The 24889-nt window shown below is 38.2% G+C and overlaps 1 protein-coding gene and 1 long non-coding RNA gene across 9 annotated transcripts; one reads left to right on the plus strand and one right to left on the minus strand.

Moving 5' to 3' along the window:
* Positions 1-1571: 1571 nt before the first annotated feature.
* Positions 1572-10853, minus strand: LOC148862639 (uncharacterized). Of its 2 annotated transcripts, XR_016110274.1 has the most exons (3): positions 10286-10853; positions 9943-10100; positions 1572-1990 (listed from the first exon to the last, which is right to left on the minus strand). It is a non-coding gene; the product is annotated as an uncharacterized LOC148862639 (long non-coding RNA). The 2 variants fall into 2 exon arrangements; XR_016110273.1 differs by lacking the exon at positions 1572-1990 and having other exon boundaries at positions 9840-10100.
* A 159-nt stretch (positions 10854-11012) lies between these two features.
* Positions 11013-24626, plus strand: LOC148862640 (centromere protein X). Of its 7 annotated transcripts, none has more exons than XM_088974307.1 (8): positions 11013-11398; positions 11486-11534; positions 11642-11682; positions 13009-13048; positions 14372-14425; positions 14570-14696; positions 15950-16084; positions 24254-24626. In XM_088974307.1, exons 1-6 carry the CDS (start codon positions 11378-11380, stop codon positions 14620-14622), a joined length of 258 nt encoding a protein of 85 aa, XP_088830433.1. In that variant the 5' UTR covers positions 11013-11377; the 3' UTR covers positions 14623-14696; positions 15950-16084; positions 24254-24626. The 7 variants fall into 7 exon arrangements, with proteins under 7 accessions (XP_088830433.1, XP_088830432.1, XP_088830434.1 ...); XM_088974306.1 differs by having other exon boundaries at positions 24263-24626; XM_088974308.1 differs by having other exon boundaries at positions 24371-24626.
* Positions 24627-24889: the final 263 nt, after the last annotated feature.

The raw sequence follows: 24889 nt of genomic DNA on the forward strand, positions 1-24889 counted from the left end.
GTAACCTATTCCCCATACCCATAACCCCAATACCCTTGGTGGCATTGGGATTCAATCCCAAGTCTGCTAGAACAAGCTAATGGTCATATTGAAGGTTCAAAGTATTGGAAACGCAACGTGTATCAGAAAGGTAATTTTAAGAGACGTATCGAGTTATGCTTTGGAAACGTATAGATATGAATGAAAAATCAAGATACGCATGGATACACTAGAAAATCCAAAAAAATATTCCTTAAAAAATATGAACAATAATAAAAATGACTTTTATGTGAATATAACTAATTTATTTAAACATAAAAACTATTATTTAATGATTTATATAAAGTATCGGGATATAACTAGTAACCATTGAAAAATAATAGAAGAACTAAAATGTGTGTATATATATATATACTAATATTTATTTGAAATCATTTATTACTTAATATTTATTATGTATACAAGTTAATATATACCTTAATTTTTAATAAATAAATATAACTTGTATTCATCTTATTATTATATAAATATTAATAATCAAATTTATAGCATTTGCTGGAAAACATCCACTAAGGCAAGAAAGATTACTTTGAATATAAAAAAACATGTCATTCTAATAATTAATTAAGGTTGGCATAATGGTTAATTAATTATTGTTATAAGCAAATGACTTGAGTTCAAAACTTGCTACTTTCGGTTTGTGATTTTTAACAAATTATTTCACTTAAATAACATTTAATGACATTAGATTCTCAAATCAAAGGTAGCTTAACCCATATTCATATATACTTCTACTTTAATTTCATAGTTCCTTGGGCTTCATATATACTCGCTGTCCAGCCCTTTAAAAGATATCAAAATAAAACAAAAGAACACCAACCTTAGCACAGGATATATTCATTGCCGTACCTCAACCCCTATCATTTGAGGGACACGACTCACCACCTTCCCTCTAGCTTGAACCACCCCCTATAGCATTTGCTTCATCCAATATTACCGCATTGAATTGCTATAACAAACATGCTTGAAGAGTCAATAGGAAATCCATTCCCGAGGATTATAACTTTACATTTTCTCACAAGTCTGCTTAGGCTAATACATCTCAATGCAAGAAAGTTAATCTTGACACGTTAGAAAATCAAGTGCAAGCAAATTATCCTAGAATTTCTAACCATTTCTTATCAGTTACCAAATGCTCTTAACTTTCTTTGAACAGTTAACATTGTGTTTGAAAACAATGCAAATGGAATGTAAATCCCAGTTCAGGGTAAATTTGCACTATGGTTTACTTTTCTTATGCTTGGCAACATTATTTTTTATCCATTGACAAATGACACAATACATTATTTTCTAATACATATTTACATCAGTTACCAAATGCTCTTAGCTTTCTTTGAACAGTTAACATTGTGTTTGAAAACAATGCAAATGGAATGCAAATTTGCACTCTGGTTTACTTTTCTTGTGCTTGGCAACATTATTTTTATGCATTGACAAATGACACAATACATTATTTTCTAATACATATTTACATTGATAAAAAGATGTAAAAATATATCAATAAAAAATAAGTAAATTTGCATTCAAGTGGGTTTTTAATAAAAAAACACATGCTTTATTAGAATTCGTATTTACATCCATTACAGCTAAAAGTTTGTTTAATAAAAAGGTAAAATTGTTTATACCAAACTAACCCATCTTGCAATTTATATGGACTGTTTTACACTCTACATATTTGCATTCACACTTACTTGCATCGTTTCCAAACACAGCGTAGAACCATTTTTGAGCAACATAAATTTGTGTAGTGCACACGTATTGAATAATGATAAAGTGATGAGATTGCCACCCCGATGGGGTAGTCTGGAACTCTGGGCTGCATCAGGGAACCAAAATCCAGGTCTCATTTATCCTTGCGCTTATCATGTCAACTATGTATAAAGTTGAGCTCTGAAAGATTTTTTACACCAGTTGTCCAAAATGATGTGTATGAACTTCAAATCCTGATTTCCTATATGAGATTAAGGAATATCAACACGTGTAATGCTTACCCCTAATATAAAATGCGTTTACTAGTCTAGTAACCCAAGCATATGAACACGGATACACCACAGATTATCTAGCATTTGGATGCTGATGAGAATGCACCCTTACTGATTCAAAGAATAGCATTAACAATGTATTGAAGACTGGAACTGAAAATTACCATGTTCAGATGGACAACTTTTAATATTTAACCATCTAAGGGTGTCCCAAATGGTTATAAAATGGATATGACACTAAACAAACAGAACGGCATGGTGAAACAGGATTCATGTAGCCAAGCACATATAGTTGGGAATTTTAGTAACTTCAATTCTTTCATGGGGTTTAGAAGCATGTCATTATATGGCGGACGTGCATCTAACATGGCGCAGATATACTATTTCCTACTCTCAATCTATGAGAATTAAACATACAGCTTAGAAGGTGTATCAACGGAAGAAGCACATTTTCTTTGAGGTTTACCACCAAGAATAACCATGTTCAAAATATCAACCAAATTAGAATGGTAATAATAAAAAACTGTAGCAATGGGAGCTGCAATTTCAAATGGATGATAGAAGTAACAGTTTATTTCAAGAAATCTATGGAATAAAAGTAGAAGAACACCAATTCAAGAGAAATAGTAGAATGCTTTCAGTTCAGATTGAAGCCCACTACAAAATTTTGAAAGCTGAATTCCATCGAAGTCAGTTAAGATTGAAGCCCAAAAGAAAACTGTTCTTTCAATGATTCCTGCCACCACTTCATCTCCACACCTTTTCCCTTCAAAAAATCCTGTTATTCATCTATTTCCAAATACACCAATGCCAAGACATGGCAATGAGGATTACATTCCAAGGGATTCCATCTTAATTAGCTATGCTAATGTAGTTTATATTTTAGTAAAAAACACTTAGGTTAATTATACCTATATGTGGTTAAGTTAATTTATATATTGATTTAGTTTAGATTAGGAGTGATTGGAGATAAAAATAACTTTGATATTAATAAAGACGCCCTATTTTGTCAGTAAATATATTATCCTAGATTAATTGTTAGGAAATATATAGATTCCGTTTTTACAAGTAATAAATTAATAAATTAATTAATTAAGTCTTTGATTAATCAATTATCTATTTAACTATTTTATTAGGCAAAATACTTTTCTGGGGAATCGATATAATGTTTATATTTCTTTTTAATTCCTTCTTTCATCATATTGGATACTGGGTATTCTTGTGCATTGCACGGGACCCACTAGTACCAACCACATTGCAAAGAGGATTACATTCCAATGGATTCCATCTATTATTTTTTGGCAGATATGGAAATACAGATCCCACTTCTTTTGCTAAAGCTTCTTGGGGGTCAAGATTTTACTAGCCATGCTAGGTCACCATGGATGATCCATGGCCAACCAAAAAGCTTAACAATATGGCACCACACAGATTAAAAAACCTACAATGCATTGATCTCCCAAAGCATTTCCCCTAGCTATAAGATAATCAATTGTCAGAATCTTGGTCAACTAAGCAGTCCATATGAAAAAGAAGACCCAAGTGGGAATATGATGGGGTCAAATATAACACCAATGAAAAGAAACATTAGATTTGGATCCACCAGCAAGTGTTGCATGAAAGGCCTTGACAGAGAATAGCCCATTAGGTGTCAGAATCCAAACCCTTGGATGTAATTAAGGGGCCATTTGATAACAGCTGAAATAGTTGAGCTGAATGACTTATTGCTTTATCTTTTAGTATATTATGTTTTTAAGGAGGCTTGATCTCCTTAATGGCTGATGCTGAAGTTGGTTTGATTATTATACCCTCAAATATTTTATTATTTAATCATTTTATCCACTTAAAAGGCAAAGAAATAAGAGGGAAAACTTTATGGCAATCTGCTGCACATGCTATATTTTGGAGCATTTGGGAAGAGAGAAATAACCGGGTGTTTAACAACAGAAGAATAAACTGAGGAGCTCATTTCTTTAATCTGTTATAGATGCTTCCTGTGGACTTCCAGCTCAGATTATTTCAGAGGTGTCACATTTGCCAACCTCCAAAGAAATGCTATAAATTTTCTTTACTCTAATCACATACACCTCAACACTTCCTGCAGTCTCAGAGTTGCTGAGGAAGGGAGACAACTTCGTACTTTGATGGGAACACTTTTGGAAACCTAGGTGCAGCTAGTATTGGAGGTGTAATTAGAAGAAGAGATGGTACTACCAGTTGGGCTTTCGGTGGACTGATTGGGATAGCTTCCTCAACAAAGGCTGAAGCCATGGCAGCATTAACAGGCATCAGGATTGCAAGAGACCTGGATTTATTAAATCTTACCATCAAAGGAGATTCAGGCATTCAGCCAACACCATTAATTGGCTTACTAATCCTGATAGTGGGCCTTGGGCCTTGGGCCTTTGCTCACTACTTGGCTGAAGCGAGATACATCCTCTCCTCCTTGAATGCACATCTCCTTCAATAAATCTGATGCTTACAAGGATTACTTATTCAGTGATAGTTTTCTGCCTATGTAACTCTTTGAGTGTCTGATATCTGTGTACACCTCCTCACGTACCTTTCTTGTCTTGAATAAAGTTAACTTTTTCCCAAAAAAAAGTCATTCAGTTCAGCAACTTCATTTGTTATCAAATGGCCCCTATGTAGAGAAATCAATATATTTGTTTCCCGATCATTGACACTGTGTCTTAACTGGGTTTCCACACAGATGATATGGTAGTTGAGAGGATCACCTGGCATCACTCCTGAGTAATACCACCAATTAACCTTTTTTTTGAAAGAAGGTAAAATACCACCAATTAACCTGACTACTGTAATACCCAAATAAAAAGGGTCCCAACACAACTACATTGGCAACCGCATTATAGGATTCATAAATGAATGCATCAAGGAGTGATATATGATTAAATCCTTATCTCTTGACAGTTCAACAAGCAGGAAATTTGTCACGCAATGTTCAAAGTCCACACCATTATCATTCCAAAGAACCCAACAACCAATCTATCTTCTCCTATTTCATAAGAATGGTTCTTCTGAAAATCAGTTGCATATTTGAGAATAACCATCCAAACAGTAAGAAACCAAGAAAAGGTTAGAGTCCCAAATGAAATGCCTACTCCCATAGTTTCCTTCAGTAAACTGCCACGGCAAAATGTTTAGTTCATCGCCATATATCCAAAAGGCACATACCAAGAATTGCCCTATTTGCCTTACAAAGCATATTGATTTTAATACCTTCCATTTCAGGGTAGAAGTCCTTTCCCATTCCACAAGATGATATTTCTTGTCATCATTTCTACTCCCATACTTTCTTTTAATAAGCTAATATACAAAATGTTTAATTCATAGCCATATCTCCTAGGCTGATTACCTACAAGGACCTTACTCACCTTATGAAATGTTTTGATGCTAATACCTTCCATCTATTCTGGGATGAAGTCCTTTCCCATTCCACAAGATGATATTTCTTATCATCACTTGGACCATCTCATGAATGGAAGTTGGTAATTAGACTGCTAGCAACAAGCTGATAATTTGCCTAGACATGAAAAAACAACATGCTAGAAAGCAAAACATGGATTTATGACTACTGAGATTCATAGTCAGTAGCACCATATTTGTCTAGGTAAAAAAATATGCCATCTTTAATCATGGAGACAAAAGGTGTCAAAATGGGACAACAATCTATCATACCAGACACAGTAAGGATAGCATTGGATGAGGTGCTATCCATAGAAGCTAAACTACAAATTGAAGTCTAGCAAGACACTGATACCATGTACAGATATTGGGTATGGCTCTATCCTGCTCTGGTGTTTCTTCTTGCCCACTTGCTTCAGTCCTCCAGTTCAGGGGTGGACCCTCATGGGCTTGAATGTTGGAGACAAGCTGCTTTGGAGGATCTTTTCAGCTGCTATCCTATGGGCCCTGTGGAAGGAAAGTGATGAGGGGTAATTTGGCCCAACCTATTGACACCCGGACACATGGAAGTGATCTGCTGACTGAATGTCAGCATTCCCTGCCACCTCAGCAGGCTAGGCCAGGTCAGCTTGGGTACATCGGGCACCTCAGCCAAGATCGAGGTCCGAGCAGCTTGTGATAGCCTGACCTACCGAGGTGACACGTAGACAACTTCTAGAAGCTCACCAATAGTCTCCGACCTCTCTGGGATCACACTGCACATCCACAAGCCTTATCCTTATCCCGCCCGGATTGGACAAACTCGATAAGCCTTATCAGCTCACACGAAGTCCACCTCCGAGTGTGGAACGGATTCCTAGTAGCACGGGTCGGGGATTTCGGAGGTGTTTCATAAGACCTACAGTAGCTCACCTATATAAGGGCACCAACCGCAACATTACAAGGTACACGCGATTATTTGCTCACTAGCCTTCTAGCCTACAAGCATTCAGCTCGCATACAATTACTAACTTAGGCATCGGAGCACCCACATTGGGTAAGCCACCCTGGGTCCTCTGAGCATTTTTCTCTTGCAGTTTGACCGGCCAACTAAGCGGACCAACGTCCGAGCTGCCCTCTAGCTAGGAGCATTCAGATCGTGCACCATTAGAAAGGAACAACCAGATTTTTGACAATCTTTCCAATGACATAGCTTCAGTCAAGAACAAAGTTTTAGGTTCTCTATGTTCCTGGTTAAGTGTACAAAGAGCTTTTATTGATGTTCATCTTTTACCTTTCTGCAAGCTGGACCTTTCTTTATCCGATTTCTCAGATCTTTTTGTAAATTCCCAATGTACAGGTTCTCATTGTACATGGGTGATGTGATTGGGTTTCTTTTGCAAAACAATACTCTACCTTCTTCAAAAAAATGTACAGATATTGGGTATGACAGATTCCAAGGGCAAACTCTTGAATCATTCTACTACCGTTGCGACAGAGAAATGTCAATTTTAGATAAGTTCATTTTTCGAGAGAATGTATAGAAATTCATTAGACAAAAAACTGTACAATTAGGAGCTGTACATCAGAGTATTCAAGCCAACACTATTCTAGCCACCCTATACAAATATCCCGACTTTTTACAAAAAGATTATCAAAAATAAAGAAAAAAGAAAGGAACTGTGGTCTCTTCTAAAAAGTTTATGAACCACCAGCCAAGAGTGCAACTTTCCCACTATCTTATGCACTACTGGATCTACTGAATTGCTCTTACTATGTAAAATCATCTTATTCTTTTCATGCCACAAGACCCAAAAAAAACAGCCGCTCATAGTTGTCAAGGCGACTAGGCGCTTTTCGAATAATGCCTTGCACAAACACCAGGAAAAACTATGTTTGGCACATGCTTAAAGGGCTGAAGCAAATATATAATATATAAATATTTATTAAATATAATATATAATATTTTATTTGTTGTTTTAGTTTTTATAATAGAACCTGTTGCATGTTATCATGCTTTTGTTGTGAGGAAAGTAAAAACAAAATTAGTCTTCGAGGATTTCCCTTTGACAATAGAATCAAACTGAGGAAGAGGAGAGAACAACAGCCCTCCATTGTTCCCACACAGTCCTCTAAAGTCAAGGTGAGTTAATCAGTTTTCTTCTTCTTCTTCTTAGTTTTGTTCTCTGTTTCCTGGTTTAAAACAGTGGTTACACTCCATTTTTATCCTCTTCCTTTTGTATCTTTTCTCCAAGTTTTTTGAATCATTTTATTGGACTAAAACAGAGGCTCCACCCCCTTCTTTTGTTCTTAAATTTCCTACATGTTTTCAGCTTTTTTCTTCTCATTATTGGTGTCTGAAACAGGGGCTCCGCCCCTTCTTTTATTCTTCATATTCTTCTTTTATTTTAGTATTTTTTTTTCACAAGATTTTCTGGGTCTAGAACATGGGCTCTGCCCCCTTCTTTTGTTCTTAATTTCTTGCATTTTTTCATCTTTTTTTTGTTCTCATCATTGGTTTCTGAAACAGGGGCTCCGCCCCTTCTTTTCTTCTTTGTATTTCTTCTTTTATTTTAATATTTTTTCACCAGCTTTTCTGGGTCTAGAACAGGAGCTCCGCCCCCTACTTTTCTTCTTCATTTTCTTCTTTTGTTTTAGTATTTGTTCCCTATGTATTGCTGATATAAAATAGGGGCTCCACCCCCTTCAGTTCTTTCGAAGTCTAACTTCTAACTTGTAAGTTCCAACTCTAATATATTGTTTTGCCTACTTGAAGCAACACTGCAAGAAATACAAGCACAAATATAAGTGCAGAATACATAAAAAAAAAACTAGTTCAGAATGGACAGAAATCCATCGGCAAGCCTTATTCTTAAATTCCATCACCTAGGCGAGGGCAAGGCGCCCACCTAGGCACCTAGGTGCCTGGGTGTCCCATGGTCGCCTAGCCTCGCCTTGGCGCCTTGAAAACTACACAGCCACTTTCTATCTATTTTAGATAAGTTCATTTGAGTCTCCTCTCCAGATCATTTATCATCATTACCATCACCATCAACAATGGTTTCTAAATGGATGAGCTCATGTTCTGAGTCCAACTGGAAATTTAGTCTCATAAACCAGATACAGATATTAATAACATGTCTATTTAAGTAATTGGATCAAATCCAGTCCAGCGGTCCAGCCCAATATGATCTGATAAAGATCCATATGGTAATGTAAAGATTGCGCCTCTATATAATAACGTTTGCATATAAGTAGAGTTGTTTTGTAAGAAAAAACCCAAGATCAGAAATCAATTGGCAGAAATAGAGATAACAAGAAAATACAGAACAGAGCAACTCAAGAATGCACACAAAGATTTATGTAGTTTGGCTTATAGCCTATGTCCATGAGTGAAGGAGTAGAAATCCACTGTAGGAAATGGCAATGAAGGGCACAGTGTTTCTCTTTAACACAGAAAACCATAAACCCCAATACACCAGACCTCTCACTCTCACACTTGTTCTATCTTCGTGCACAAGCAAAAAGATCCCTAAAAGAGAAAATGCCCAACAACTTAACATAACATATTTCTGCTCTGGGTTTTTCTCCAAAAAAGTCAGGTTGGGTCATGGAGTGGGCCGCAACAAGAATTCAAGGCACAACTCAACAGTTGTCTCAAGTCTTGTACTTTTAACCTAAATGCTTGTAGTTTGAACTACAAGAAAACCACTGTTAATTGAATTCATGATTCCCAAATCTGATCAACATATGACCAGGAAACCCTTTTTCTGTTGAATTGATTGGATTTAATTAAATTGAATCTGATATCTTAAATATGTAATTGGACTGAATTGAATCTAGGAATTCCAATCTGAATACAACCCTTTGACAGCCTTAATGACAAGAAATCCCATGTATCTTTTGGGGATTGTTGATTGGTTGTGAGGGTGGCATGCTAGGATTTTCTTCCATGCCTAGTTTGTGATGGGGGCATGGATACCATGAAGGACTCTTACTAAAAAATTTTGCCCTCTTTAAATAATGAATTGTCCTTCCTACAAGAGCATGTTATTTTGTTGTACCAAATCAATATATCAAATATCAATAACTCTTGCACATTGAGCATAATCCACTTTATAAATAGGTTATGATACCTGGATACCTGTACATGCATGGTGTATACTTCAAATTTTTAATGCAAATTCCATATATGAAACCTTGTCCATCCGATCCAAGTATCATAGAGAACTGAAAGCAACTAAGTAAGCAAATGAGATTCACAAGTCGCCATCTTAAAGGCATAGATGAAACTCTCCAGATCCTCTTCATCTAGATGGTAAGGCCGTAAGGTATATCACTTGTATCTTGTCTAACATTGCAAAACATGGATTCACTGGCATACAATAAACAAAAAAGGACCTTAACAGAGCATTTACCAGGTGTAAAATCTAGCACTCAAAGCATCTAGAGTCTTTCATCATTTCCTGTTGCCTACAGACATGCTAATGTAGAGAAATATATAGAAAAAGCATACCAGCAGGTCAATCATTCAGATTCATATTGAATTTTGAGGGGCGATAATAATTTAGCAAAGCGAACTCATTCTACTCTCACACCATCCCTCATAACCAATGCCCAAAAACAGTAGAAAATAATAGTACTCAAATCTTGCGAAAGTGCCTCGTCGTTATCCTGTAAAATGGAACTCTCAACTGTCATTCACAACGAAATAGAACTCATTAAAGCCATCAACCATCCCTTCCAATACAATTGGTCAGTACTCAATAAAGAAGAAAATTGTTATGTCACTATGGGCCAACAATTGGAGTAACATATCATAAAAAGGAAGGATATATATCCCCCATATTAACTCTCACCGCATGAATCTAGGTCTGTCGCCGGAGACGCTTTCTAAGTTTCTTGTACTTATGCTTGTTCATCTTCCTCTTCCTCTTCTTCTTGACACTGTCAGCCCAAATAGTCCGAGTATCACACGACCCGGCCTCAGCTTCCTCATCGTTCACCTGATCGAAACCGGTTTGGGGAATTTGATTCAGACAGTACCCGAAGGGGAAACTAGGGTAAACCTGCAAGAGCCGTGGAGAGGTGGGCTTGTGTTGTTCAACAGATCCCAGTACAGGGTTTGAGTAACACTCATTGTCTGATTTGCTTCCAGTGAGATTAGGTTGATGAAGGCCGAAGGGAACTGCAAGCCTTGACGGTTGGAGGTGATTGAAGCTTGTGATGATTCTCAGAGAGGAAGGCCTCTTGAGGAATTTATGCAGAAATCCGGCCATTGATTGCTGCTCTATTTGATTCTCTTTCCTTCCCTGTTGTCGACGGGAAACCAATAACTAATAGTTACGGGTTGTGCGGGGGACGGGAGGAGGAAGGGAGGTACAGACTTACATTACAGTAACCCTTGTACATCGACATTACAAATTTATGAGGGAGAGAGGTGAGCCAGAAAATAGCATAGTCTGAGCCACTGCCTGTTAACCGTCCGATTGGGATCTAACACCTTTCCGCTGACGTGGCGAGTCACGTGGACACACCATTATCAAAATTTTAGTCTTTTAGATACGGAGAAGGCAATAGGCAATTAGGCATGGCATGATAATAATATCTATCTATGATGCCGGAAAGGTATGATAGTGAAAACTGAGAGCCAATCAACCGTCCGGTATCATAGAAAAAAGGGAATGTAAAATAGGAACCCGAATCGAACCCTAAAGCTATAGGCAAAGAGCTTTCCAACAAAGCTACTTCATTGATTCATTTCATTAGTGTTGTTCAAATTGCGAAGGAAAGCGTTCTCGTCAAGACTGTATTAATGGCGGAATGATGAATCTGAGGATGGTCGTCGTGCTATAAAATATCAACATCCATTGACACAGAGGAAACTTGCTAATCCCTACTTCAACTTCCAAAGTAGCGAAACTTTAACCATTACCGTGGAAGTTCTTTCCATGGAGAACACTTTCGATCCTGTAATCTCTCTCTCTCTCTCTCATTTATGTTGTTGTGCATTTAATGTTTTTATCTGGTCTGTTTATCTGACGATATTTTTTGTTCAGGATCTGATGCACGCCATTTTCAAGCTTGTCTGGAAAAGAAGATCCTTAGGTTAAGATATTTCCATTTGTCTCCATTATTTACGTCCTCTCCTTAAGCCAATTAACATTTATAGTTTTTCACATTTTTTTCAACTTTTTTTCCCCTCCCTTTCACAGAACGTGAGAAGAAAGAAGGCACAGACAATTTGGAAGGCGAGGTATGTTTTATATTTTGTTCTCTTCTTTGACTCTCCTTACTTCCCTTGCTCATTATTGTTACTCTTCTCTTTTTTGGATTTTTGTTTCTCTAACATTCCGTTATCTTAAAACCTTTCCATCTCTCAAGTTCTTCAATTATTGCTTACGATGATTTGAGTTTCTTAAATAAATTGATTATCATGCTTATCATCGCGTGTGGAGTTATTTTCCTGGTCTATACCCTGATCTGAAGGCCTTAAATTTGCTTTATCCTTATGGCCAGCATTTAGAACCTCAGAAAGTCTATTCATCTACTTCTCTATGATCTAGTCATAGGCTCTTTCTTGATAAACGACTTGTCTGCAGGGAAGTGCAATGTTAGTTTTCTTTTACTATACTTATTTCTTGAATTCTCATTATGTTTGTATGTTGTATATCAAAATTTTATAATGTACACCTTGTCTCCTAATCATTGCAGTACACTAAGATAGATTCTTTCTAAGGAGGTCATTTTGGTAGACTCCTATTGAGTAGTGGAAAGAAGGATGGCAAACCAAACATGCTTATTTTCATTACTGAATGGTGTATATGTCTCTCTTCATACTAGTTATCAAAAGAAAGAAGTAATTCACATCCCTATATTTGGGCCTTTTGTCGACATTCTTTTTCATCTTATCTCCTTTGATGATAATTACAGATTTAAATTTTGTCATACATTTAACAAGATGCCAATGGAATATCAGATCCTATTATTTCAAAATAAAGTTCAGATATAACAGGACAAATAGATATAAAGAAGAAATTGAAGTTAAAATAAGATTTAAATGGATAAGGAATGGGAATAACCAGAAAATTGGAAGTAATAAGATTAAATAGTGTTTTTCGGTTAAGGGTGTTGATTTTTTCTTAAAATTTTGATAAATCACAAAATTTCATTAAAAATTGGGTAAAAGTTTTCATATTGGACCAGGCCGAAACATTGTTTGAAATCACATTTTAAATCCTTGACGATTGACAAGCCAGTGTTGTTTGTTTTGGTTTGCAAGCCACATGGAGCTCCGGTTTTGGCTAGTTTATTATGTGCAAACCAACCTGCAGTAATTTATTCTACATAATGACTCTGTTGTAGATTCATCCTGGTTGAATATTCTCTTTGGTTAGGAGATACTTTTGGAAGTAATCAGATTGAATAAATAATGTTAATGTGCAAGCTTCCTTTTCAAAGCTTTTACCAAGTATTTCTCTGTCTATTTCTATATGTGTGCATATATGTACATGCATATATGTATAGTATATTGTTTGCATGATCAAGTTTGATTACCAACAAGCTCTTTTGGTTTGTGTAGCTTGGAGCTGGACCATCCAAAAAAAGTCGACCAACAACTGGTATTTGTTCTATCTACATTGTATCTTATGATAATATTCCCTTTCCTGTGGCAATATTTTTGTCAAGATGGAATTGGTAAGACAACATATTCAATTCTGGTTATGCCCTTTTTTTGTTTTATGTTTTATAGGCTTAGTATGCTATCTATAAAATTAGAAAATCAATTCACGTTTATATGTACCAATATGTATTCTGAAAAGTGATTACTTATTATTTTTTCTATTGTCTAGAGTAAAGAGGGAATAAAGAGGATGCCACCTCTTAAATTAGAGTTGGATGAATAAAGTGGAGTTATGTGCTCTAGGCAGATACTGTTGGTGATTATGATAAAACTAGTATGAATTGATCTGATATTATACAGATTAGAAGTTACAACAGAGAAAAATGATTCATTCTGTTGAACCTAAATGGGACAAGGTAGATACTGTTGGTGATTATGGTAACCCAAAACCTTATGTGTTGCTTTTAAGTTCACTGTTTTTGCTAGGGGTGTAAACGGATCGAATTCAAATAGGATCAGGCAATATCTGAATTCGAATTCGATTAGAAAATTCAATATCCGAATTCTATTCGATAACTGACGGATATTGAAAATGAATATCCGAATTCAAATCCAATTAAATATTCGAATTCGATTAATTAATTATTTCAGATAATTAATAAATATATAAAATAAATATTTTATTGATATAAAGTATATAAATATATAAATTATTTATATCACTTAATTATTATATATATATATATATATATATATAAGAATTAAATAATTGATCGAATTCGGATATAACCAAATTCAAATCCGATTAACTATTCGGTATGAATAGGATATCTGAATTCGATCGATTAGATATTCGAACTATCCGAATTCGATTCGATTATGTCGAATATCGAATTCAAAATCGGATTTTCGAATACCATTTACACCCCTAGTTTTTGCTCAGCATGGAGTGAGAATATCCAGTGTACCCCTCCCAAGATCCTGGATACCTGGGACCGGCATTGGGTAATGGCTTTATTGATAGTTGTATGCTCCTATGCCTGTTGGTTGAGGGTATATTTTGTGAATCACAACTGGCTGAAATGTAGATTTTATGATCAGAATTCATGAATGCATGGTACCACGTACGTATGCACTTTGCTGGTTGAAGAAGTTGTCCCTGCAATGCATTCATAACTGGCTGATAGTTGATCTAAATTATCTCTGGTCTAGGATGTGTTTTACTATTTTACTTTCATCAGGTCAAGGCATTCATTTAAATATTGATTGTTAGAGTTATGCATCAGTCAATTAAGTTCCTCATTTGTCCCCATTGATGCAGCTAATGCAAATGCCCTCAAGCTGAGCTGCGAACTTGTTAGAGTCTTTATTACAGGTTTGCCTACTTGAATATATATATATATATATATATATATATATATTAATAAATTTGCCTACTTGAATATTTTTACACCTTTCTGTAAATCTTTCAAGTTAAGAGGTAGTTATGTTTAAGCTTTCTGTTTCAATGTCCTTACAGAGGTCTCTTTCTGTTCATATAGAGGCTGTGCAGCGTGCTGCTACTATTGCTGAAGCAGAAGGCGTTAACAAAATAGAACCGACTCATTTAGAGAGGATACTTCCACAACTTCTTCTTGATTTTTAATGTACTCCCTGGTACCATTAATGAATTTTCTCCAGCATTGTCTAGATCAGCGCAAGTTAGATGGTTAGTTGACACTTAGGTTTTTGTCCTGGTAAGGTGAATCAATGTGACAAATATGGAATTTCATGTTAATCATAAACTATTAAACCACAAAACAATGACAAGATTTTTGAATAACATGCATTTGCAAACACGAATTAGGAACCCTAATCCCCTAAATGGGCCTGGTTGGGCTTTCCTCAAGGGACCTTTCCTCTGGCTCTGGCTTCGTAAAGGCCCCGATCTACCTGGAATTTGGAATGCAAGACTTCTAGCATCACACCAGATGCTTGAAGTAATGCAACTAGGAGATGTAGCAAGTTGAGAGTTTTATATGCTTGAATTGATGAGTGCTCAAAACACTTAGATACAATCTACATCTCTTTTTACTTTCACTTTGAATTTTTTATATATTAGCTTATGAATTTTAATTTGTACATATAATTTTTTAAAACATTTAATGCCTTTTAATATAAAGGTTTTCATATTTTTATGCAATGTTTTTCTTAATGTTTTAATTTGACAAACATGTTTTATAGAACAAATTTAGAGTTGCAACTACTATGGCTATGTTTGGTGAATAAGTGGTTTGAGAAATAAGTAGTTATTTTAAGTACATATTAGTCTTTGGGAGGTCCTTTCCCAAACCATTTAAACTTATTTTAAGTACCTTTTTGGGTTACAGTGTTCGGTGAGCCTCTTAACCAGTACTTATATTTTCCAAAATGACACCTATAGCCATGAAGAGTTGCCCAAAACAGAGCAAAAAAATGGAGAAAATAGAGGAGATTCACGTACCTGGAATGATTTCTCATCCTGGAGTCGCCTGTCACCACCACTGGTTCATGTTGGAATGCTTAAAATAAGCAGCCCCTGGGTTGCTTATTTAAGTACTTATTTTGAAAATAAGTACTTATCCACTCCATTTTTTCCAAACGCAAATAAGTGCTTATTTTCCACTTATTGTGTGGTCCAACCACTTATTTTAAGTACTTATTCAAATAAGTACTTAAAATAAGTTATACTAAACAGGGGCTATGTTTGCTATTCTAGCATTTTCTGCATAACACTGTTGGGCCAATAAGTTACCAAGAACTGTTTATTTTAGCTATGCTTTGTCACTTGTATTTATCTCTATACACCAGCCAACTTACATGCCCAAATCTAAAAAATGAACTTAATTGAGTCTTTTGCTTCCTTCTTGAGTTTTTGCAGTTTGTTGCACTTGAAAAGCTTCACTTTAGGAGGCTGTTTGGGTTATTGATATAACTGCTGAGCAGAGCCTTTTGATGGAATAGATCTGACTCATTTGGAGATGACACTTCTGGACCTACTTCTGGATTTTGAAAGGTACTTTTTCTCACCATATGTAAAATTTCTCCAGCATGTGCCCTAGATATCAGATTTCTATTAAATATTGAAATTGCATTATGCTCCATCCTATCTATTTAACCAAATTACATTAAAAAGTGCAATACATTGTCTTGGTGCCAAGGCTGTAACTTCTAATAAAAGTTACTTTACCTTTTCAAAAATAACAAAATAAAATAAACAGGTTATGATACATAATATTTTATGTCTTATCTATATGATGTCATGGATGACTGGATTGACCCAGCAGTCGGATGACCCATGACGTGGTGTCCTTTCCAGTTCTGTGAACAGTCGGAGTCTTGCAACATTGGTTGGATCCTACTTGAACCTTATTGTGACAACCCATTTTTAGGGGAAGGGTGGACTGTGGTCTTAAGCAGTTACTGAGGAAAATTATATCATGGGTAAGAATGTGGTTGCTGTTAGGTTCCAGAGTATTCAAGACTGCAGCCTAACACCCAAGTTAGCCTGATGGGCAGCTAAATAAGTCGCTTCCCTCTTCAAATGATGAATTTGAACTACCAAAATATTGAAAAATGTTTTATCCAGATCAGTGATGGTGAGATACCGCTCACCTCGGAAGCCCCTTCGAGGGTGGCTTAACCTCTTGAAACAGAAAGTGGAGAGGAAGAAGAGAGGGGAAGGTAGGAAAAGAGGGATTCAGTGAGAGAGAAACAGGGGATATTCATTCATGCCTTTCATTGTAAGAGTATGGCCTTGTATAGCTGGCCTATAGGTGTAATCAGAGGGAATATCCTCTGATTGACAGGATAACTAACTCTGGGAAATATCATGGAGGGAATATCTTCTGTCGGCAGAATCACCCTCTCTGTGTGTAACTAATTCAGAGGCTCTGTCGCCTATCCCTAAGGCTCTGTCGCCTGTCCTTTCTGCCTTCTTGAGTACTGCTGATGGGTAGTGGCCTGCTCCACTCCCTTTGTTGGATTCGGGGAAGGTATTTGGGTCCCAACAATTCCTCCCTCCTTAGCATTGACCTTGCTCTCAAGGTCTAGGTTCGGGAACCTCTCATTCAGCCTTAGATAAGGTTCCCAGGTGGCGTCTTATGGGGGCAGCCCAACCCATTCTACCTTGGCTTCTGGTACAACCTGCCCACCTCGTTGGACCCATCGGAATTCCACAATTTTGATGAGCTCTGTGTAAATGTCCCCTTCTTCAGTGAATTGGGGTAAGCTAGATGAGATAGGAGTATGATTTCCCACAGCCTTTTTGAGAAGAGAGATGTGAAACACCGGATGAAACTTTGAGGTAGCAGGGAGGTCCAATCTGTAAGCAACTGGGCCCACTCTTTCCAGCACCTTGTAGGGCTCATAATACTTGGGAACTAGCTTGTGCCAAGCCCGTCTTACCAATGAGACCTGGCGGTAAGGTTGGAGCTTAAGGTAGACAAAATCACCCACCTGAAACTCTAATGGGCGGTGACGAGAGTCATAGCTGATCTTCATTCGTTGCTGGGCCTTTGTCAAATTGGCCTTGAGCAGTCTAAGAATCTCGTCTCTTCCAGTAGGCGAGTCTCTACTTCTGCCACCTTGGACGACCCATATTCATAGGGTAATATGGAAGGGGGTTCTCTGCCGTATAGGGCCTTGAAGGGTGTCATCCCTGCAGCTGACTGATAAGTTGAGTTGTACCAGTATTCTGCCCACGGAAGCCAATGGGCCCATTGTCTAGGCTTCTCCCCTATGAAGCATCTAAGGTAGGCTTCTAAGCATCAATTAATGACTTCAGTCTGTCCATCAGTTTGCGGGTGATAGCTGGTGGATGGGTGCAGTCGGGTTCCTTGCAATCTGAAGTACTCCTTCCAAAATGAACTTAGGAAGGCAGGGTCACGGTCCGAGACAATGGATCTTGGTGTTCCATGCAGTTTTGCCATGTCCCGTATGAAAATGTTGGCCACCATTGCTGCAGTGTAAGGGTGAGGCAAAGCTGAGAAATGGTTATACTTGGTGAGGCGGTCAACCACTACCATGATGACCTCTTTTCCTGCAAAACGAGGAAGTCCCGTGATGAAATCCATTGAGAGGTCTTCCCACACTTGCTCTGGAATATTGAGGGGTTGTAGAAGGCTCGCAGGTGACTGTGAGGAGTATTTCTGCTGTTGTCAAGTTGGGCATTCTGATACATAGTGCAACACATCCTTGCGCATTCCTACCCAATGGTAGTGGCTGCTGAGTCTTTTTAGGGTCCGTAGCACCCCTAAATGTCCTCCCAACGCGGAATCATGAAACAATCGTAGTAGTTCAGCTTTGTGGATGGAATTTGGAGCAACCACAAACCTACCCTTGAAGAAAAGATCAGGTCCCACAATTTGGTAACCTGAAACCTAAGAAGGGTCACGTTTCCACTTTTCCCTGATGTCTTGCAGTTGTGGATCAGATCTGGCTTCTTGTTGTATATCTTCAAATAAGGGAAAACTGGGTTGAGAGCAGGTTAGTTGGGCCAGCTCTTCTACCCGTGATAAGGCATCAACTACTTTGTTGGAAGGCCCAGGTTTATACTCGATGTGGTAGTCGAATCCCATTAGTTTACTAAGCCATTTTTGCTGCTCCAGGGTGTGCACCCTTTGTTTTGCTATGTACTTCAAACTTCGTTGGTTTTTCCTTATGATAAATTGGTGCCCCAATAGGTATGTACGCCATTTCTGTACTGCCATTACCACGGCCATCATTTTCTTGACATAGGTGGACTGATTTTGGTGAGTTGCTGAGAGAGCCTTTTTGAAATAAGCAATGGGTTGCCCCTTTTGCATCAGAACGACCCCCACTCCAACACCCGATGCATCACACTCTATCTCAAAGGGCTGAGAGAAATCCAAAAGAGTGAGGACTGGAGGGCTAGAAACTGCTGTCTTCAAGTCTTCAAAGGCCCGTTGGGCATCATCAGCCCACCCAAAAGAATCCTTCTTTAACAGGCGTGTTAGAGGGGCGGCCATAAGCCCATACCCCTTAATGAAGCGCCTATAATAACCGGTAAGCCCAAGAAAACCCCCGAGAGCCTTTACAGTAGTGGGCTTGGGCCATTTTTGGATGGCATCTATTTTTTTTGGGTCTACCATGACCCGCCCTGCAGCAACCACATGGCCTAAGTACCGAATTTGTCTTTGTCTAAAGGAGCACTTTGTCAATTTGGCATGCAGTTGGTGCTCTCTCAGAATTGTGAGGGTAAGTTTCAGATGTTTCATATGGGTGCCCCAATCCTTGCTGTAAACCAAGATGTCATCGAAAAATACCAGAATAAATTGCCTTAGGAAAGGCCTGAAGATGTCATTCATGAGAGCCTGAAAGGTGGAGGGGGCGTTGGTAAGACCAAACGGCATAACCAGAAACTCATGATGGCCATCGTGGGTCCTAAAGGCTGTCTTGTGGATATCAGCCTGGTGAACCCGGATCTGATGATACCTGGATTGCAGGTCCAGTTTGGAGAAAACTTGTGCTTCCCCTAACTTGTCCAGCAGTTCATCAATGAGGGGTATTGGGAACTTGTCCACTGTAATCTGATTCAGGGCCCGGTAATCTACGCAAAACCGCCAACTACCATCCTTCTTCTTCACTAGGAGTACGGGGGATGAAAACGGGCTAGTGCTGGTCTGTATATGCCCCTTGTCCATTAGCTCTTTTACTGCCTTCTCAATTTCCAGCTTTTGGAAATAAGGATATCTATATGGCTTCACATTGGCTGGCTTGGAATCTGGTATGAGGGGTATCTGATGGTCATGGGCCCGTGGTGGAGGTAACTGGTTCGGTTCCTTGAATATGTCACCAAACTGATCGGGGATCGATCTTAGGGTCTGGTGTTGGGCTTCAGTGGGTTGGTCACAGTCCTAAATGTTTAAAATTGGAACTGTGGGCCGAATGCTTAAGTGCATAAACAAGGGCTGTCCAGTATCCTTGGAGGCTCCGTATTATAGAGGCTAAAGTATTACCTTGGGGACTAGGGGGCCGCACCCCTTGCAAATGGCAGGTCTGTCCATTTTGGCAAAAATCCATTGTCATTCTGGCCCAATCACACAGTGCAGGACCTAGGCCACGTAACCAATGGATTCCCAAAATAATATCAGCCCACGAGAATTCCAATGGGTGGAGATCTACCACGAAATTATGGCCCTGTACGAGGATCCTTTCCTTCTTACATACACCATCACATAACATTTGATTCCCATTAGCCACATGGATTGAAAAGAGAGGAGTGGGGTGTATAGTCATACCTAGTTGCTTTGCCAAACGACAAGTGATGAAATTCAAAGTAAAGCCACTGTCAATCAAAACCATCACAGATCGGCCAACCAATCTTCCTTCTACTCACATGGACTGAAGAGGGTTGAGGCCCATGAGAGCGTGTAGGGAGGTCTCGGCTCCAACAGGTTCTGGTTCGCCTGATATCAGCTCACAGTCTTCGATGTGCTCTGGTTCTCCCTCTGTTTGAAGGAGAAATACTCGCTGGACCCAACACTTATTGCCCGGCCCAAACTTATCATCACAGTTGTAACAGAGGCCCTTCTCACGTCGGGCCTGCATCTCAGCCCACGAGAGGCGCTTGAAAGGAATAGTGGGCCTAGGCCAGATGGGCTTTTGAGAATCCCCAACTTGTTTCTGGGGTTGCTGTTCGGCCCGTTGGAGAGCCCTCACATTCGGATAGGATGGCTTGCTAGTCCTGCACATGCTATCAATCTTCTCTTCTTGCAAGCGAGCCATACCCACCGCCGCCATGACTGTCGTTGGTTGAAGAGCTCTCACTTCCAGGCGGATGTCTTCTCTGAGACCTCCCACAAAACACCCAACCAAGGCCTTCTCCGGCCATCCATGTACTCTGGTCGCCATTCTTTCGAACTCGAGCTGATAGTCTGCTACTGTCCCAGTCTGTTTTAGTCGAGCGAGGAGTTCGTCGTAATCCACGAACGCCGTCGGCCCAAAACGGATGCACAGAGCTTCCGTGAACTCCGCCCAAGTTACCTGAGGATGGGTTTGTCGATACCACTGGAGCCAGAGAATAGCGTCTCCTTCTAGGTGAATGGAGGCGATGGCGACGCGCTGGTGTGCAGGGGTTTCATGATACTCGATGAATCTCTCTGCTTTGAAGATCCAAGGATTGGGATCTCCACCGAAATAGTTTGGAAAATTGATTTTTGTAACCTTTCCGGCAGGGTAACCCCTAGTTCCCTGGCTATCGGAAATAGAGGCGTCGACCCCTGTTGGCTGACTGGTCTCCCCGGACTGTTGTTGGGAGGCGAGGTTAGAGATGACCACCTTGAGATCCCTAAGTTCGTTCAGTACTTGGTGGAACCCAATCTCAAGTTGGTCGACTCTATCTTCCATGGTAGAGGATCTTGTCTACGGCATAGCTGGTCTGCAACCTTGCTCTAATACCAACTTGGTGAGATACCGCTCACCTCGGAAGCCCCTTCGAGGGTGGCTTAACCTCCTGAAACAGAAAGTGGAGAGGAAGAAGAGAGGGGAAGGTAGGAAAAGAGGGATTCAGTGAGAGAGAAACAGGGGATATTCATTCATGCCTTTCATTGTAAGAGTATGGTCTTATATAGCTGGCCTACAGGTGTAATCATAGAGGGAATATCCTCTGATTGGCAGGATAACTAACTCTGGGAAATATCATGAAGGGAATATCTTCTGTCGGCAGAATCACCCTCTTTGTGTGTAACTTATTCTGAGGCTCTGTCGCCTATCCTTTCTGCCTCTGCTGATGGGTAGTGGCCTGCTCCACTCCCTTTGTTGGATTCGGGGAAGGTATTTGGGTCCCAACAAGTGATTTAAAAGGTGTGCCTCCTAGGCGCACAGGCAAGGTGCATTTTAGGGTATGCGCCTCGCACAAGTCCTAGGCTCACCCCTTTCAAAAGGCGCCACCTGGTGCACCTAGGCATGTGCTTGATGCGCCTTGTGCCTCAGCTCAAGCATGCTTTTTAAAATTCTGCATTTTTTTTGCTTTTTTTTAGCCTAGCTGCTGAGGCTATTTGCTAATGTTGTTCATTCGTCCATTCATTCCGATAAAATATCTTCTTAAAAGGCAATTAAAGTTATAAAATCATTATTTTTTATGAGAGAAATACGAATTTAAGACCCTAACATTGGACTTGCTTGGGCTTGCCTTGAGGAGCATGGTACAAAGGCGACTCAGAGAATCAAGAATGCAATATATTTTACATCACATTAGCTACTTGAAGTAATGCAATTGAGGAAAAATAGAGATTGTGGGTTTTATATGCTTGAAAATGCTTTATATGTTTGCTTTTATTTTTAAATTTTCATTTGAATATTTTTTACATGTTATTGTTTATGTATTTTAATTTTAGATAATAGGTTTTTTAAAACATTTATTTTAAAATTTAAGTTTATATTTTTTATTAACATTATGTTTAATATTTTTTTTGAATTTTCTGTCATTTTTTTTTTTTATTTTTTAGCATTTTTTTTTTAATTGTTGCGCCTAGCTTCAAAAAGGCGCATGTCTTGCCTTGCGCCTGAGGCACAAATTGGCTCTTCTGCTTTTAACACCGATCCGGATAAAGCATAGGTGCCAAGGTTCTTGATCATTACCATTCGCCCATCTAATCATTGTTAAGAAAACCCTATTTTTTGTTTGATATGATGACTTGAAAAGAATCAAGAGTTTGGACAAAACTATGGCCATGCAGGAAAGTTTCTGCTTCTGCAAAGGTTGCATCTTTGATTCCTAGAGGAGACCAGTTCAATTCCACATGACAGCACCGTTGCATCTCTTATGACCCCACCATAATCCGAATTCCCAGAGTTTGTCTTCCCTACTCCTTTAAAGTTAATTTGGATGTGCTTTGAAGAGGAAATAGCCACAAGATTGAGATAAATATGTCTGAATTTGAATTTTCATAAAAAACAGTAAGTCTTGCAATACCTCGTCATGCTCATCCTTACTAACATCCCATACAAAAAAGAATCATTTTTTTATGGCTGGATTTTTTCAATCACCTTAATGAAGGAGGTGGACTTCAATCAAGCCAGTCCTTCCCTCTTGTAAATAATGAAAAATTCCCCCCTCCTTCCTCTGCTTGCAAAAATGATAAATAAATAGAGAAGTGATTTGTTGCAAGTTGAATTGCCTAGTAGAGCTAGAAGCAAGCCTAAAAGACATAGGTTGAAGTTATGAGAAATGATTTGGGGATCCATGTACAGGATCGATGTAATTGACACTATGTTGAGATAAGGCTTTCCATAGCTTATAGAACAAGATTAAGATTTTTGAAGGGGGGGTGAACTTTTGGGCATTCCGCAATGGACAAAATCTAGTGAAGTCTATCAAATGCCTATGTCAACCCTAATTAGGCAGAGAACTTTACAAGAACAATTGCTGTAGTGATGATGGTGACATGTGATACAATGTTTCTTAGGGTTTAGATTTAAGAGATGCCAAGATCTCATTTTCTAGATACATAACTATATATATATATATATATATATATATATATATATTTGATCAGTACATACTATTTTGAATTTTTGATACCAAGATTTCACTGTTTGAAAGGCATTGCGTTCTTGAGGCCTTGTGCTGATGGATGTCTCTTCTATTTTAGTAATGACTATCAATGTAAATGTAAGTTGTTACATATGTGACACTGTCTACAACAAATCTACTTTGGTTATTGGTTTTGTCTGTTAATGCACATTTGGTTATCTTCCTTATGTCAATATTGTTCATGAATTGGTTTTTGGTTTGGGAAAGATTTTATTATATTCTTCTTTTCTTAATTTATTTTAGTTTAACTTTCCAAGGTGTTCTTTCTCTACTTTTTTTTTTAACTTTAAAGTATCTTCATTTCTTTTCTTCTCACTGAAGACCTCCTTAAGCTTCCTAGTTTAGTGCTTCATCAGTAATTAATGGATGGTATATTCGTTTTTGTTGCACCTTGCTAATGCCAGTATGTTTAATGGATGATATATTCATTATCTAGAATTCTCTAACTTCCTACAAGTGACATTTATTTATAAGCTTTATTACTCTAGGTAACTGTAAAATGTATGTATTTTTTCTACTTGAAGTAGTTATTGCCACTAGAGACAATCCTCATCGTAGTAGTCTGTCTGCAAAGGTGATGTTTAAGGAAGTGATAAAATCCTAATAAGTGGTCTGTCGTTTGCTAAGCTTCTGCAGCTTTCCAAGATTAAATGGCAAACAAGCTAAAGTTAGCTAGTGTATATCCAAAGTGATTGCAAGATTCTGATTGAGGCAGTTAAGTCAACCTCAGCAAATTCTTCGCAGGTGAGCTGGGTTCGTATGATAGACGATGTAATGGTTAGAGAGAAAGGACTGAAGCTGGTGAATGGTCTCTCTAGAGGACCCCCAGTGGTTTACTTCTGGTGGTTCATTCTATTGAAGGACATGCACACGCAGTTGAGGGCTGAATTATCAAAAGTTGCAAAGAGAGCGGATTGCTAGTATCAAAGGTTTTTGGTTACTAATTGCTATGCTAACTCTTGACTTTAGGATATTTAATTCATGGTCATTTTTAGTTTAATTTTTGGCTCTAATGACCATTGTATTTTGCGAAAAAGCCATTTTTGACCTTTAAGTTTTCGCTCTTTAACTATGGTGAAAAGGCTATTTTGAGGTATAAACAGACGACGTTAGACAAATAATAAAATAATAAGGCCTGATGTAATACTGTTCAAGTTAAAAAAGTTATTTGGAAAATTACAAGTGGGTTCCACGTAAAATTTCCACCTATGCATAGATAATTAATAATGAACAAAAATAATTATTTTTTAATAATTAATTATT

Source organism: Nelumbo lutea, chromosome 3 (genome assembly GCF_056320005.1).
Source record: "Nelumbo lutea isolate HS-2025 chromosome 3, American lotus-T2T, whole genome shotgun sequence".
NCBI lineage: Eukaryota > Viridiplantae > Streptophyta > Magnoliopsida > Proteales > Nelumbonaceae > Nelumbo > Nelumbo lutea.

Bases quoted from the DNA above. Each gene is read 5' to 3' on its own strand.
- LOC148862640 (XM_088974304.1), top strand. From the start codon at position 11,378: ATGGAGAACACTTTCGATCCT. The intron at 11,399-11,485 runs GTAATCTCTCTC...TTTTTTGTTCAG, and splicing joins TGGAGAACACTTTCGATCCT to GATCTGATGCACGCCATTTT. The intron at 14,426-14,591 runs GTTTGCCTACTT...CTGTTCATATAG, and splicing joins TGTTAGAGTCTTTATTACAG to AGGCTGTGCAGCGTGCTGCT.